At 53.6% G+C, this 15,999-nt stretch overlaps 2 protein-coding genes across 2 annotated transcripts in view; both read right to left on the bottom strand.

The window, feature by feature from the left end:
* Window positions 1-1,068: 1,068 nt before the first annotated feature.
* C16H9orf24 (chromosome 16 C9orf24 homolog) overlaps window positions 1,069-15,999 on the bottom strand; it is a 31,771-nt gene continuing 16,840 nt past the window's right edge. Inside the window, exons 5-7 of the mRNA XM_030919418.1 lie at window positions 15,609-15,838; window positions 14,364-14,450; window positions 1,069-1,297 (exon numbers count right to left, since the gene is read on the bottom strand). Of these exons, the coding sequence (XP_030775278.1) occupies window positions 14,364-14,450; window positions 15,609-15,838 (317 nt within the window). The 3' untranslated portion in view covers window positions 1,069-1,297. The remainder of the gene's footprint in view (window positions 1,298-14,363; window positions 14,451-15,608; window positions 15,839-15,999) is intronic.
* On the bottom strand, window positions 3,291-11,704 carry MYORG (myogenesis regulating glycosidase (putative)). The gene is made up of 2 exons (XM_010385773.2): window positions 11,511-11,704; window positions 3,291-7,439 (listed from the first exon to the last, which is right to left on the bottom strand). The coding sequence occupies exon 2, from the start codon at window positions 7,374-7,376 to the stop codon at window positions 5,232-5,234; it is 2,145 nt and encodes a 714-aa protein (XP_010384075.1). The 5' UTR covers window positions 7,377-7,439; window positions 11,511-11,704; the 3' UTR covers window positions 3,291-5,231.

Below are 15,999 nucleotides of genomic sequence, written 5' to 3'. Positions count from 1 at the left end.
CAGATTATCTTCTTCCTCCCCATGTCATACACTGCTTGGTCCAGGGCTGTCCAATAATACTTGTTGCAACTGTGGAAAAGTTCTATAATTTGCACTGTCCAATGTATTAGCCACCAGTCACATATGGCTGTTGAACATTTGAAGTGTGGCTAATGTTCTAAAGAACTGAATTTTAATTAATTTTAAAAGTAAATTGAAGAAGCCATATGTGGCTACTGACTACCATATTGGACAATACAAGTTTTAGCCAAGGCTTTTCTCTCTCTGTTTCTTGGTTATAATAGTTCATAGGAGTTACCATTTATTGAGCACTTACTCTTTGCCAATTTTTACATAAGTGCTTTTTTTTTTCCTCTCTTTTTCTTTCTTTTTATTTATTTATTATACTTTAAGTTCTAGGGTACATGTGCACAACATGCAGGTTTGTTACATATGTATACATGTGCCATGTTGGTGTACTGCACCCATTAATTCATCATTTACATTAGGTACGTCTCCTAATGCTATCCCTCCACCTTCCCCCTGCATAAGTGTTTTATACACATCTCAGTGAATCCTGGAAATTCCATTTTAAAGATGAAGAAACCAAGGTTAGGTAAAACTGGTTTCAGGTTGCATAGAAAGCTGAAGAACCATTCAAGTGTGGGTCATGTTCTCTAGCCATTTAAGGAACTTTCCAGGGCCCAGCCTGGGGTTCTCTTTCTATACTTACTCTAGAGCACATGGCTGGACACCAGGGCCTGGGGAGGCTTATCAGCAAGTATCAATTGGTAGATGGTAGACACCTGATGAAAAGGAGAGAAACTATATTCACTTTCCATCTCCCAGGGACCCAGAAATCCTGGCTCCTGACATCCCACCTTAGGTATCTCTCTTTTTGCCTTTCTCCTGGACTACAGTGTCCTTTGGGTCACAAACTCAGAGCTCAACTGGGTGCTATGTGCAGAGGGCCGGGGAGGGGGTGTCACAGGCAGGCCCAGAGAAAGCCATCTAGGCTGAGCTGGGTTCTAGAAGGATCCTTGTTTTTAATCAAGAAAACAATAAATAGTATTATAATAGCTACCTTTTATTGAGCACCCACTTTGTGCCAGGCACTTTACATACATTTGTGCTTATAATTCTTACAACAACCTGGGGAGGTAGGCATTATTATCATCATTTTACATATGAGAAAACAGAGGCTCAGCAAGGTTAAGCAGCTTGTTCAAGGTCACAGAGCTGGTAGATGAGTGATAGAATCAGCACTTGACTTGTGCATCTGTGAGGGCCCCAAAGCTTTCATCAGGCATTTTCCACACTGAGAAAATAAAGAAGGTAGAGGAGTGGTGTATTAATCTGTTTTCACACTGCTGGTAAAGACATGCCTGAGACTGGGTAATTTATATAGAAAAAGAGGTTTAATGAACTCACAGTTCCATGTGGCTGGGGAGGCCTCACAATCATGGTGGAAGGCGAAAGGCACATCTAACATGGCAGCAGGCAAGAGAGAATGAGAGCCAAGCTAAAGGGGAAACCCCTTATAAAACCATCAGATCTTGTGAGACTTATTCACTACCACCAGAACAGTATGGGAGAAACTGCCCCCATGATTCAATTATCTCCCACCAGGTCCCTCCCACAATTATGGGAGCTACAGTTTAAGGTGAGATGTGGGTGGGGACACAGCCAAACCATATCATTCTCTCCCTGGCCCCTCTCAAATCTCATGTCCTCTCATTTAAAAATCAGTCATGCCTTCCCAACAGTCTCCCAAAGTCTTAACTCATTTCAGCATTAACTCAAAAGTCCACAGTCCAAAGTCTCATCTGAAACAAGGCAAGTCCCTTCCGCCTATGAGCCTGTAAAATCGAAGGCAAGTTAGTTACTTCCTAGATACAATGGAGGTACAGGCATTGGATAAATACACCCATTTCAAGTGGGAGAAGTTGGCCAAAACAAAGGGGCTAATGGCCCCGTGCAGGTCCAAAATCCAGCAGGGCAGTTAAATCTTAAAGCTCCAAAATGATTTCCTTTGACTCCATGTCTCACATCCAGGTCACACTGATGTAGAAGGTGGGTTCTTATGGTCTTGGGCAGCTCCACCCCTGTGGCATTGCAGGGTACAGCCTACTTCTTGGCTGCTTTTACAGGCTGGCATTGAGTGTCTACAGCTTTTCCAGGTGCGTTGTGCAAGCTGTCAGTGGATACACCATTCTGATGTCTGGAGGATGGTGGCCCTCTTCTCACAGCTCTACTAGGCAGTGTCCCAGTGGGGTCTCTGCGTGGGGCCTTCCCCTCCCACATTGTCTTAACAGAGGTTCTCCATGAGGGCCCCACTCCTGTAGCAAACTTCTGCCTGTACATCCATTCATTTCCATACATTCTCTGAAATCTAGGCAGAGGTTCCCAAACCTCAGTTCTTGACTTCTGTGCACCCACAGGCTCAACACTACATGGAAGATGCCAAGGCTTGGGGCTTGCACCCTCTGAAGCCAAGGCCTGAGCTGTACCTTGGCCCCTTTTAGCCATGGCTAGAGCAGCTGGGATGCAGGGTAACAAGTCCCTGGGCTGCACACAGCAGGGGGACCCTGAGCCTGGCCCATGAAACCATTTTTTCCTCCTAGGCCTCCAGGCTTGTGATGGGAGGCACTGCTGCAAAGGTCTCTGACATGCCCTGCAGACATTTTCCCCATGTCTTGGTGATTAACATTTGGCTCCTTGTTACTTATGCAAATTTCTGCAGCAGGCTTGAATTTATCCTCAGAAAATGGGTTTTTCTTTCTGTCTCATCGTCAGGCTGCAAATTTTCCAAACTTTTATGCTCTGTTTCCCTTTTAAAACTGAATGCTTTTAACAGCACCCAAGTCAATTCATGAATACTTTACTGCTTAGAAACTTCTTCTGCCAGATACCCTAAATCATCTCCCTCAAGTTCAAAGTTCCACAAATCTCTAGGGCAGGGGCAAAATGCAGCCAGTCTTTTTGCTAAAACATAGCAAGAGTCACCTGTACTCCAGTATCAAACAAGTTCCTCATCTCTATCTGAGACCACCTCAGCCTGGATTTCATGTCCATATCATTATCAGAATTTTGGTCAAAGCCATTTAACAAGTCTCTAGGAAGTTCCAAACTTTCCCACATTTTCCTGTCTTCTGATCCCTCCAAACAGTTCCAACCTCTGTTTGTTACCCAGTTCCAAAGTTGCTTCCACATTTTCGGGTATTTACAGCAGCGCCCCACTCTACTGGTATCAATTTACAGTATTAGTTCATTTTCACAGTGCTGATAAAGACATAACCAAGACTGGGTAATTATAAAGAAAAAGAGGTTTACTGAACTCAAAGTTCCACATGGCTGGGGAGGCCTCACAATCATGACAGAAAGGCACGTCTTACACGGCGGCAGACAAGAGAGAATGAGAGCCAAGCGAAAGGAGAAAACCCTTAAAAATCATCAGATCTCATGATACCTATTCACTACTACCAGAACAGTATGGTGGAAACTGCTCCCATATTTCAATTGTCTCCCACTGGGTCCTTCCCACAACACATGGCAATTATGGGAGCTACAATTCAAGATGAGTTTTAGGTGGGGACACAGCCAAAGCATATCAGGTAGGGAAAGGGCTGCATTCTTTAGGGGGTAGGGGACTGGTTTTGCTACAAGAGCTGTTGATAGAAGCTAAAGTTCACCCTGTTTCCCACTTACCCTCTCTGGCATGCCACTTTTCTCCAGACTCAGCTGCAAAGTCAGAAAAAACTCACTCCGACTGAGGTTGCTCTTCTTAGAAAGAGAAATGGCTGGTGTGGTGGCTTATGCCTATAATCCCAACAATTCGGGAGGCCAAGGTGGGTGGATCACGAGGTCAGGAGTTTGAGACCAGCCTGGCCAACATGGTGAAACCCCATCTATTAAAAAATACAAAAAGCCAGGCATAGTGATGCACGCCTGTAATCTCAGCTACTCAGGAGGCTGAGGCAGGAGAATCGCTTGAACCTAGGATGGGGAGGTTGCAGTCAGCTGAGATTGTGCCACTGCACTCCAACCTGGGTGACAGAGCAAGACTCCATCTTGGGGAAAAAAAAGAGAGAAAGAAAATGGCTGAGATGAAAGAGCTTCCCATCTGTTTATTGGTAGTTGTCAGCATGTGCATGTAGCCTGTGTTCAGAAGCACAGACCATCAGAATAAGAACATCACTCCCTTCTAGACCACACCCCAGGCACATGTGCAGGGAGTGAGGCAGCTGAGGAATCTTAAAAGGGCTATTTATTTCCTACTAGAGTCCCAGGGAAACCACCTGGGAGGAGGCTGGCTCAGCAGTCAGAGCCTCAAATTTGCTCCATGCTCCCCCTCCAGTTTATCCAGCCTCAGAAAGGTTGTGTTCATTTCATAGATCAGGGACCCATGATTTGTGTCTCTCTCTTTCTCTCACTCTCTCTCTCCCCCTTTCCCCCACAAACACACACACACACACACACACACACACACACTCACACACACTTGAGTTAAGGCACAAAGTCTGGCCTGCATGGCCCTGCAAGTCTGTTTCCATCAGGCACATCTGGCCCAGGGCTGAGGCCATGTATGTACACAAATGGGTGAGTGCAGTGTTAGAAGTCTCTTCACAAATAAGGAACATGATGATGGCTCTGTGCTAAGCCCAGTCCTCCTGTTCCCTGGGAGGGGATCTCTTGCCTCCTTGTCAGTTAGCCAAACACCTTCTCCCCAGATGGACTGGGACCAAATCAGCCACAGTTCAGGTGAGTACTGGGGACTCAGGGCCTGGCTTCTAACACTAAGGAAGCACACTTTCTAAGTGTGGTGGGGGCTATTTGGGGACCTTAAATAAGATCAAGTCCCCACTTCAGATGGAAAAAGATGGCCACCAAAGGAAGGATGGAGAGGTTTCTCTTTGTGCTTTGAAACCTCAAGCATGTATAACAGGAACAGAGCTGACGTTTTTCCTCTAAGCTCTCTGGCTTCCACCCCAGGGAAGAGGTTTCTGCAGACTGGTGTGAGTGTGGGGGTGGAAAGGGCACAGTCAGGACTGTGCGTTGGAGCAGGAGATTGCTTCAGTGCCCCCTCCCCAGACCCCACCCTCAGCAGCTGGTTCCAGCACATTTAGGTCAACAACCATTTAATGGGTGGCATAGAGGTGGAGGTTCCTGGGAGCACATGGTGCGGGTGTGACGGAAGGTTCGAGGTCTGCATGAAGGCTGGGAGCTGTGCGGTTACTGGGCCCTGGGCTGGGTCAGGATGCCCAGGTAAAGTAGGCGATCTCATCCAGGTCGACCGGGTAATCGGTGAGCAGCACCGGCGTCTTGTCGAAAAGCTCACCCTTGTAGCTGCGCCACTTGCCGGCGGGCAAATAGACGTCACGCTCCTGCTTGCCCGGCTCCAGCACCGGGGCCACAAGCAGCGTGTCCCCAATAAGGAACTGAGAGTCTATGCGGTGAGCTGTCTCATCGCCGGGCGCAATCCACCAAAGGGGGCGCACGATGGGGTCACCCGTGTCGGTGACCTCGCCCGCCAGCTCAAGCAACAGCGGCGCCACAAGCGAGGCCCGCAGGGCGGCGAACTTCTGCGCGATGGCCACCACTTCCGCGTCGTAGCGCCAGGGCGGGATAGAGAACTGCATGGCTGGCATAAAAGCGGCCACTTCCAGCCAGCGAATGTAGAGCTCGCGCTCGGGCACATCGCCGCCGGCTGTACGCTGGGGCACGGCGTTGCCGCCCACCATATCGGGTAGGATGAATGGGTAGCCCAGCATGCTGACGGTGAGCACCGCAGGGATGAGTGAGCGCAGCCCCAGGTCGTAGCCCCACACAGAGTCGCGATCAACCAGGCGAAAGAAGCAGGAGATGTTCTGTGACTGGTAGCCCACGCGCACCTCTGCCAGCGAGAAGAAGGGTAGCGCCATCTCAGTGTAGCGCCGGCTCCAGACGCTGGGGTCCGGTAGGGGCCGGTAGGTGCTGAAGTCCCGCGGCAGGTAGCTGACCTCACCCGCGTCAAACTTGAAGGAAGCCACGGAGTAGCGAGAGCGCAGCCTCCGCAGGTGTCCCTGGAACCAGTCGCGGGCTTTTGGGTGCGTGAAGTCGAGCACCGCGCCGATGCCGTTCCACCAGCGCACCAGCGCGGGTAACCGGCCCGTGGGTTCGCGCACGAACAGCTCGCGCTCCACGCCCTCGCCGAAGCGCGACGAGTTGTAGTTGACAAACGGGTGCACCCAGAGCGTGACACGGAAGCCGGCGTCGCGCAGGCGGCGGAACATGTCACTGACGTTGGGGAATTTGATCTCGTCGAAGTCGAAGTCGCCATAAGCAGGTGTGTACATGTCGTCGATTTCCAGGTGGCTGCTGTTGAAGTGGTGCTGGCGGATCTGTTGGGCAAAACGCAGCACCTTGTCCTCGTCCACGGCGCGCCCGTACAGCGCCCACGTGGACCAAATAGGGTCTCGGAAGGCCTCGGGTGCTGGCACCCTCGACGGCTTGTTGAAGTAGCGGCGAACCATGTACTTGTGGATGGAGGTGACGTCCGAGCCCACGCACACTCGGTAGCTCAGCTCTGGTGCTGCGGCGCTGCCGGTGGGTGGCTTGTAGGGCGTGTCGTGGTAGCGCGCCTGAAGCCGCAGCGAGCGCTCCGTGCTGTTCCAGCCCAGGTGGAAGGGCACTGAGTCGTTGACTTTGATGGCGGCCGCGCGCGAAGATAGCCAGTAGCGCTCGAGGATGCCCCCAAACGCGGCATCGGAGGAGTAGACATCGCTTGTGACGAAGGGCTGGGGCTCCTGCTGGCCTTCCAGGCGGATGGGCCAGTGTTGCGTCCTCATCTCGGCGCCACCATACCAGTGGGCCGCTGCGTCGCCCAAGAACATGGCGTGCTCCACGGCCCGGCCCGGCGCCGCCTCTTCCCAGCGCACACGGTAGCACATCACTGTGTCCTTGGGCCGCACGGTCTGGATGAAGAAGTGCAGCGGCCGCCCATCGGCCGTGAGTGAGCAGCCCAGCAGTGCGCCATCGCGACTGCAGGAGTCGAGGTCCAGCGCGCCGGAACGGAAGGCCAGGCGGAAGACCTGCTCTGCCTTCTGGTTGCGGATGGAGAATCCGCCAGCGTTGAGGTCCAGCAGCTCCGCGCGAAGTCGCTCCGCCTTGCGTAGGGAGACGCTGTAGTAGCACCAGGCAACCACCGCGGCCAGCACAAGCAGCAGCCCCAGAACCGCAGAGCCCAGCAGCGGTTTCAGTTCTTTGGAAGGCTTGGGCTTGGCAGGCGAGAAGTTGTCGGGCAGGAAGGTGTACATAGCTGCGGCTGCGATGGCCTCGGGGTTCTGATGGCCTGCGTAGCAGCCAGACCGGCGGCGGCGGGGGTAGGCCTGGCTCTTCTCCTGAGGATTCTGGAGCATTAGTGGGCTGCTAAGAAAGGAGCGGGCCGTGGGACTATCTGACTGAGCTCATCTCAACCTGCTCTGGAAGGAGGAGAGAGAGACAGAACTGAGCTTTCTCATCCCATGATATTTCCATTTGCTGCTGCAAGCTACAAGGAGGTGTATACTTTGGGAAGGTGAATACTGGAACCTGAGGGTTTGACGAGTTTCAAAGGTGAGACCTTTACCAGGACAATCTGTGTCTAACTCACCCTTTCTCATGGGTCCTAATGCTTGCCCAAATTAGGAGTCTGTGACTGGGGGGTGGTGCATGCGACTGGGAGATGGCACGCATCCTTATTTTCCCAGTGGAGAAAAGAACCCTGAGAGGGTCAGGAAGCTTTCCAGGATCACTGGATAAGCCAGGCCTCCCTGGATCACACATGGGGCCTTTTGGGCTGAAGAGACGGGGAAGGAGCTAGAGAAGTCCTGCTCTCCTAGAGGTGTGGATGGCTGGGGTGGGAGAGGGTGGATTGTCCAGCCAGCTCCTTGAGACTTTTTTTTTTTTTGAGATGGTGTCTCCCTCTATCACCCAGACTGGAGTGCAGTGGTGTGATCTCAGCTCACTGTAACCTCTGCCTCTTGGGTTCAAGTGATTCTCCTGCCTCAGCCTCCCGAGTAGCTGGGATTAAAGGCGCACACCACCACACCCAGCTAATTTTTGTATTTTTATTAGAGACGGGGTTTCCCCATGGTGGTCAGGCTGGCCTCGAACTCATGACCTCAAGTGATCCACTTGCCTCCATAATTGCTGGGATTACAGGTGTTAGCCACCTCGCCTGGTTCCCCTTGAGACTTTTAACAGGATGGTAGGCTAGCTTCCCTGTCCCCAGAGCGGGGAGAGGAGGAAGGAAGGGAGAACAGCTCAAGGATGTGTTTTTATCCTGAGTCAAAAGCCTGATGAAATCTGGAGATTAAAGAAGACACCCAAAGCCAGACTTAGTCCCAGGGCCTGGTTTGGAGGGAGGTAGAGTTGGGTTCAGACATTAGGGCCTGGGGCAGGAGCCTGGCATGGGGGCCAGTTGTTTCTCACATCTGCTTCTCTTTGCCCTCAAACTCACCCTGCTGTCAGCCATTCATCACCAAATCCATTTCCCTGCCTGCCTTCCTGCTCTGCTCCTGGCACCACATCTGTGGGCCAGCTACTTCCTAGCTCTGTTTCTGTCATAGTTTGGGCGCTGTCACTTTTCCCCTGTATTACTGAACGCTTTCCCCAATAGGCCTCTCTGCCTCTAACTTCTTTTTTTTTTTGAGACGGAGTCTCGCTCTGTCGTCCAGGCTGGAGTGCAATGGTGGGATCTCAGCTCACTGCAAGCTCCGCCTCTCGGGTTCGCGCCATTCTCCTGCCTCAGCCTCCCGAGTGGCTGGGACTACAGGCGCCCGCCACCTCGCCCAGCTAGTTTTTTGTATTTTTTAGTAGAGACGGGATTTCACCGTGTTCACCAGGATGGTCTCGATCTCCTGACCTCGTGATCCACCCGTCTCGGCCTCCCCAAGTGCTGGGATTACAGGCTTGAGCCACCGCGCCCGGCCTCTGCCTCTAACTTCTTTCTCACCAGTGCCTTCTGATCACGGCAACCACAGTGATCTTTCTACAGCACTTGTCAAACTATGTCTATCCCTAGCTTCGAGAGCTGCTCATTACTTCCATGATGAAATTTAAAAGTGCTTTCCATTGGAGGCATGATGTGTTCTCAGCTACTGTTCTGATTCCATTTCTAGCCAGGCCTATCTTGTGATTACCAAGCTCATTCCTTCCCCACCCTAAATCCTTTAGGCCACCTGCTGCAGGAGATTTCACCCACCTAGCTTCGGCCAATGCACCTCCTCCACCTACCTGCTCTCCAGGGATCGGACACCTACCACTACCACTAACACATATAAACTCTGACATACTATATGCTAAACATCCAGATATGAGGCCATGCACGGTCCTCGTGCCTGTAATCCTAGCACTTTGGGAGGCCAAGGAGGGCTGATCGCTTGAGCTCAGGAGTTTGAGACCAGCCTGGGCAACATGGTGAAACCCTGTCTCTACCAAAAATAAAAAAAATAAAAATAGCCAGGCATGGTGTTGCGCACCTGTAGTCCCAGCTACTTGGGGGGGCTGAGGTGGGAGGATCACTTGAGCCCAGGAGGTCGAGGCTGCAGTAAGCCGAGATTGTGCCACTGCACTCCATCCTGGGTGACAAAACAACGACAACAACAACAACAACAACAACAGATATGACTGCAGGGAAACACAGGCTCAGGGGAAGAATTGTGTCCTACTCTGCCACTCAAGGCCACTGACCGTTCCTGTCCCAGGCTTCAGAGCAGAGTCCAACAAAGAAATAGCACCACCCAGGTGCACACACTTGCATACACACAGCCAGACAGTTGGTTGCCCAACTGCTCCAGCTCAGAGGAAGAGAAAGAGACTGGCAAATAATAATTAGCCTCCTCCCAGATGCCAGTGTCTGTCTCTAAGTCCCCAGGGACTTCCAAGGAGATGCCGGAACTACTCAGGTTTTTCACTTCCCCCATGCAAGAATGTAAGGTGTAGAGCAGAATTTGATCCTACATGTCAATACACAGCTCCTCCCATAGGCACTCCCCACATGGTGCTAGCTCAGGGCCTCATTCTCAGTGCCCTCTGCCCCTAGATGCCTAAGCTTGTCTGGAACAGACTCTTATTCCCTTTCTCTCAGTCTACAATGACTTAGCTTTCCTCCCCATTCCTATATAGATACAGCTTAGAAAACCCCTCCTGGAAAATGTAGCCAGTGGCCTTTAGCTGATGCCCTCAAGCTGAGCAGAACCCAAAGAAGGCCTTAGGTGGTTCAGATCACACCTGTGAGTTTATATTCATTCATTCAAGATAACCAAAGCCCCATTCTGGGCACCAAGGAAATAAGGAGAGAGGGGGTCAGTATCTGAAGAGGAGAGAGACTTCCTCATCCTCAAAACTTTCATATGAAGTCAGCCTATCTCATGAGCCCTGGAGGCAGGAAGAGGCCACCAAGGTGGATTCAAAAGCCTTTCCAATAGTTAGGTTTTGAGAATCTTAATTTTCCGGAATCTGACGTTCTTTGATGAAAGACAGAAGCCCACAGGCCTGGGAACCCACCCGCCCCAGGCACCATGATAGTGTCCCAAATGCCACCATAGCATCCAGTTCTATCAACAATGTGGAACAGCAGACATAGCTACAGTGTCCATTTTACAGATGAGGAAACGTGGCCCAAACAGAGAAAGGAACTTGTCTGAAGTTAGCCAGGTAGCAAGGCTGCCTGGATCTAAAATCCCAGCTCAGCTCCCCACAGTGTTAAGTTTTAGGAGATGGGAGATAATGATCTGAACTGGCTGCCTGAATGCAGTAGCAGAAGGGAGCCCTGGGGCTGAGCTGGTGGGACCGGCTTCCATCAGATGGACATGGCATGGTGAGGCCTGTCTTTCTAAGGGCTGGTGCTGCTGCTTGCTCCATGCCGACCACGAGAGCCTCTTAGGGGCAGCAGAGAGGGCAATTTTAATGGCATCTGGTACCGGGACTTTGGGGAAGTCTGTGGTTCCGGTGTTAACAGTGGTGCTAGAGACCTCTAATCTGCTGCCTCCGCCATCTAGTCAACCCAAGGCTAGTGCTAGCAGGTGGAGTCTGCAGGGTGGGCCTCCCTGGGCTCTGCCCGCTGAGCCTTTCCCCACTGGACCCTCAACCTCAGTCTTGGCTGCCACGGCTAGTCTGGTCTAAGGGGGGAGGGCCACGCCCAGCTCGGCTGAGGGGAACCCATTCCAAGTAGTATCGTTAGTTGAACACGTTCCCGGGGGGGATGGAAATATCAAAGGCAACTCGATCCGGCCCATCTCCCTCTCCTGCCCGGCGACGGGATCCGCGGGGATCGAGTGACTGCTTACACAGCCTGGAATACTGCACAGCCACCCGAGCACCCCGCCCGAAGGCTATACTGTCCGAGGGGCCGACCGAGGTCAAGGGACCTGTCGCCTGGCGGGAATGCGGCCGTGGAATGGGCCCAGGTGTTCAGGCTCGCTCCACCCATTCATCGGTGGGAGCGAAAGTTCAGGAATCGTGCTCCTTCAGCAGCCCCTCGCCTCCCACAGCCCTCCCGCTGGGCTCACCCATTGCAGTTACAGCCCGGCAGAACCGGGGGTGAAGGAGCTTCCCGCCGATCCCCTGCGCTTGAACCAGAGTGAAGCTGCCACCGCGCCGCGCAGGGCTCTGCCTGGCAGAGTACAGCTGAGCCCCTCCTTGGGCCCCGCCCTGGGGCTCCTCGGCCACGCCCCAGTCATCCAGTCTCGCCTCGGGCCTCAGAGTCCAGCCCTGCCCTTGACGTTCGACCCCTCCTCCCAGGTTATCAGGCGGACCTGAGGCCCCGCCCCGCAGCCCCACCTTCCTGCCACTGCTCTGTGCTTTGCCCCTGGCATTTCGGGCTTGCTCAGTCCTGCGTCCCGAGTCTCCGACTCCCGCCGGCGGGCCCGCCCCTGCTGGGCCACTGCTTAACCGCAAGCGGGCTGGGCTCGACCCCAGGCCTGCTGGGACATGTAGTTCTGCAGAAAGGAGCAGCTGCGGGAGGTTGGGGTTCTTGCACCTCTAGGCTAGGTTTGAAATGAGAATGAGAGGGAGAGAGCTGCAGGGTAAAGGAGTAGGGCTGGCCATTGGAATTCCTTTTTTCCTGATTTGGGCAGGTGGAGGCCATATCGGTATAACGCTCTCACAAACCCTCAGTTTTCCATATGGAAAAGTGGTGGCGGAATTCCGCGATTATCTTAGCGCCCAATGCAGGGTGCTTCCAATCAAGGGCCCCACGGAGGGAGCTGTAGTTCCAACCTGCCGGGAGCCCAAGCTGTCGGTTCCCACCAAACCAGCGGTGTCCGAGGTCAGGGACTGAGAAGACCGGTTTCTGCTCGGTGTTTTGCAATGTCACTCGCCTCCCCGACCGATACCCCCAGACTAGTTATTTATAGGGTCCAGCCCCTCCTCCTAAGTTACAGCCTTTAGTTAGAAACGCCCAAGCTGCGGGAAAGTGGGCGTGCCCCGCCATGCCCTTCTCCCCGGGGGCTGGGCAAGACTCTGAGGTTTTATTTCTTTTTTATTTTATTTTTATATTTATTTATTTTTGAGTTTCGTTCTTGTTGCCCAGACTGTAGTGCAATGGCACGATCTCGGCTCACTGTAACCTCCGCCTTCCGGGTTCAAGCAATTCTCCTGCCTCAGCCTCCCAAGTAGCTGGGATTACAGGCACGTGCCACCACACCCAGCTAATTTTGCATTTTTAGTAAAGTTTAGTTTCACCATGTTGGTCAGGCTGGTCTCAAACTCCTGACCTCGGGTGATCTACCTGCCTTGGCCTCCCAAAGTGCTGGGATTACAAGCATGGGCCACCACGTTGGGTCGTATTTTATTTTTTTGAGAGAGGGTCTCGCTCTGTCGCCCAGGCTGGAGTGCAGTGGCGTGAACATAGCTCGCTGCAGCCTCAGTGTCCTTGGTTCAAGCTATCCCCTCCTACCTCAGCCTCCTGAGTAACTGGGACCACATGTACGTGCCACCATACCCTGCTAATTTTTACATTTTTTGTAGAGAAGGGGTCTCCTTATGTTGCCCCAGGCTGTTATCGAATTCCTGGGCACAAGTGATCCTCCTGCCTTGGCCTCCCACAGTGCTGGGATTACAGGTGTGAGCCACTGGACCCAGCTAGTTTCATATCAATTGATGCAGAAAGGAAAATACTGAAGATCCCAGAGATTTTAGAATGGCCCTTCTCGCTCCCTGAGGGGCAGAGAAACAGGGCTTTGTTTTGCAACTTGAAATTTCGTGGTCATGAGACCCTTCAAAATTATGTTTTCACCAGTTGGACTTGGAATGGGGGACACACCTTTGCAGCAAGGGTGTCTGAGCACAGAGAGGCTTTTGGAAGGCTGTGATAGGGACTCCTGGAAGCAGAGATCAAGAGCTTTGGGTGTAGGGATACGGCTTTGACTGTGGAAGGAAGGATCCTGGGTCCTTTGATGAGTGGGAGGGCATCTAAGTTTGGGGGCATACTGAAGAAATGTTAGCTGGAGGGTCTTCGTGGGGTGGGAAGTAGATGGCTCCTGCCTGCATTGCAGGGTGGACCCATTCGTTTGGGCTCTGGGATGCAGGGGAGGAGGACAGCAGCTGGATATAGGGCTACTGTTCTGTGTCAGGAGGGCACTCAGGGACATACTGAGATGATGGGGTTGGAAGGGCTCAGGGAAGGGTGACTTTGAGAAAAATTGCATCTCAGTTGAAGGGGTTTGGTAGAGGCCCGAGTGACTGGCCCTTCACTTCCAGATTCTGCTGGGTAAGGACACAGGAGGCAGGCTTTGGGGGTGAAGAGTTTATTTATTGCTCTGTCCCCGTGGCCCAGCAAGCCCAGGCTCTACCAGCAACGATAGTCAGGATAGGTCTCAGACACAAACTCAGGATGGATAACATAGTTGTTTCTCTGGGGACCACCAGACTTCTTGAAGTGACTTGTGTCCCATCTACAGGAAGAGATGGGTCAGCCCTTTTGGATCCTCATGTGTCAAAGTGAATATCTGACTCCAGTTTGCGATGCTAACCTTATCCCTACACTTTGCCTAGAGCACTGAACTTGGGTTCCAATACTGACCTCCTGACTTTAGGTTCTACTGTTAAGTTGCTGATACCCAATATTTCCTCCGTAACATCGACTTCTTACTCGTTACTTCAAGCTCTAAACCCAACGCCTTTGGCTGTAAGCCCACTGCCAACCTGTAACCCTTCAATACAGGCCTCCCAGCTGTGTCCTAAGGTCCTCTGTCCTTACCACCTTTGACTGCGCCATGGCACTAGCTCCCCCTGGTGGTATCTGCCTGTCAGTGCACCGCAGCGGGGTGTTCTCATCCCATCTACGAGCCATCCTCCCCCAGCCCCGCCTCACCAAGACTCCAGGGTGCGTGTGCAAATGAGTGTGTGCCCGTTAGACTTACCTAAGGTTCGGATATGGGTAGTATGACGGCGGGGGAGTTGTAACAGCACACTGCATTCCGGGCCGGTGCTCGTAGGGAGGTACACAACTGGAGAAGAAGGAAGCCACGAGCAGGGAGGGGTTGGGCCTTTTGACTCTCATCCCCGACTTAGATCAAGCCCTTGGGCGGCACTTAAGGTGTCCGTCTCAAGGCTCGGAAATCTTTCTCTCCTTTCTCACCCTTCAAAACCCCCACTGCAGCACCGACTCGGGAACCCCCCTTGGAAGTCTCCCTCCCGGTAAGGCCTCATTTCTGCCGTTCAGAGAAGAGCGCTGGTCCCTGGGGAGGGTCGGGCTCCGATCGTTAAGGACCTGGAACCACCGGATCCCCGCCACTGAACAGCAATTTCTCCAGCACTAGGATGAGGCATCGTTTCTGAGCTTCCTAGAGGCTGACACTTTCCCACTCCCGTATGCCTTTGAGAGGGGTAAGACTCAGTCTTGCACAATGAATCAGGCTCTCTCGGCCTGGAGAGGGGCGGGGGATCACTATGGACCCCCACTGCACAGCTCTCTGGGCTACCGCGGACAAAGTTCTCCCAGGCTTGGCTGCCGCCGGGTGCAGGACGAATGCCGCGCTGCAGTCTGGGCTCCAGCTGTGCGCTCGGACCCCAGTTTTCTTAGCAATAACACGGGAGAGTGCCTACCTCCGCAGGTGGTGCGGGATCCGAGGAGGCCAGAGCCATTCTGGTAAAGTGGTCACCATTTCCTGGCTCACGTAGCCCCCGCGAATGACCGCACCCACTACCGACGGTGACGGGGGCCCAGCAAGAGAGGACATTTTTCTGAGAACGCAAGACACTCCACAGGCTAGAACCTGCGTCTCTAGGGCCAGGTGTCCAGGGAAGGGGGCAGGGCCGACGAGATGTGGGAAGAGGATGCCACTGATGTGCGGGGTTTCTTCCTCAAAAACCCTCCGGCGGGACCTCCAGAGCACATAGAGAGGCCAGGCTGACCTTGAGCCCAGTTTGAGCGGGACAGGGGTCGGGGACGTAACCTTCGTGCTGGTTCTCCGGCCTCAGTTGTTAGTTCAGGCCTTGGAGCCCGAGGGCGGGACACGGCGCGGCCTCGAGAGCCTGCGGCGCAGTGCTAGAGCAGGCTGGGGGCCGGCACGGAGGCGGGCCGGGCTGGAAGCGGGCGGGGTTCTGGGGCGGGGCTTGTGTGGGGTGGAGCCCGGCTGAGGCGGGCGGAGCCCTGCGAACCTTACAGTCGGTAGCTCTCGGCACCAAGGCCGCAGGCGGCGGTCGGTGCAGGGCGCCCCGCTGGCGTAGTAGTCCATCCCACGCAGACAGTAGTGGCGGCCCGAGCAAGCACTTTCGTAACCTTGGAAGGGCAAGCGGCCGGGCAGCGGGTCCACGCACCCGCATCGGGGCGTGATCCGCGGCAGCTGCTGGTTCCGCGACAGTGAGTTCAGCATGTTCACCATCACTTCGCGCTCTGCGCCCGCGGGTCCCCAGCGCAGGAGACCCCAAGACAGATGCACAGGGATGGGAAGAGGCCGGGTCACAGAGTGAGGCGGAGACAAAAGCAGGGACGGATAGATTCAGGGTTCCACCCTCTCCAGGACCCTCGGCCTCCTACCCATCCTTCAGGTCCCC

Source organism: Rhinopithecus roxellana, chromosome 16 (assembly GCF_007565055.1).
Source record: "Rhinopithecus roxellana isolate Shanxi Qingling chromosome 16, ASM756505v1, whole genome shotgun sequence".
NCBI classification, from domain to species: domain Eukaryota; kingdom Metazoa; phylum Chordata; class Mammalia; order Primates; family Cercopithecidae; genus Rhinopithecus; species Rhinopithecus roxellana.
This window is presented reverse-complemented; position numbering and strand designations above follow the sequence as displayed.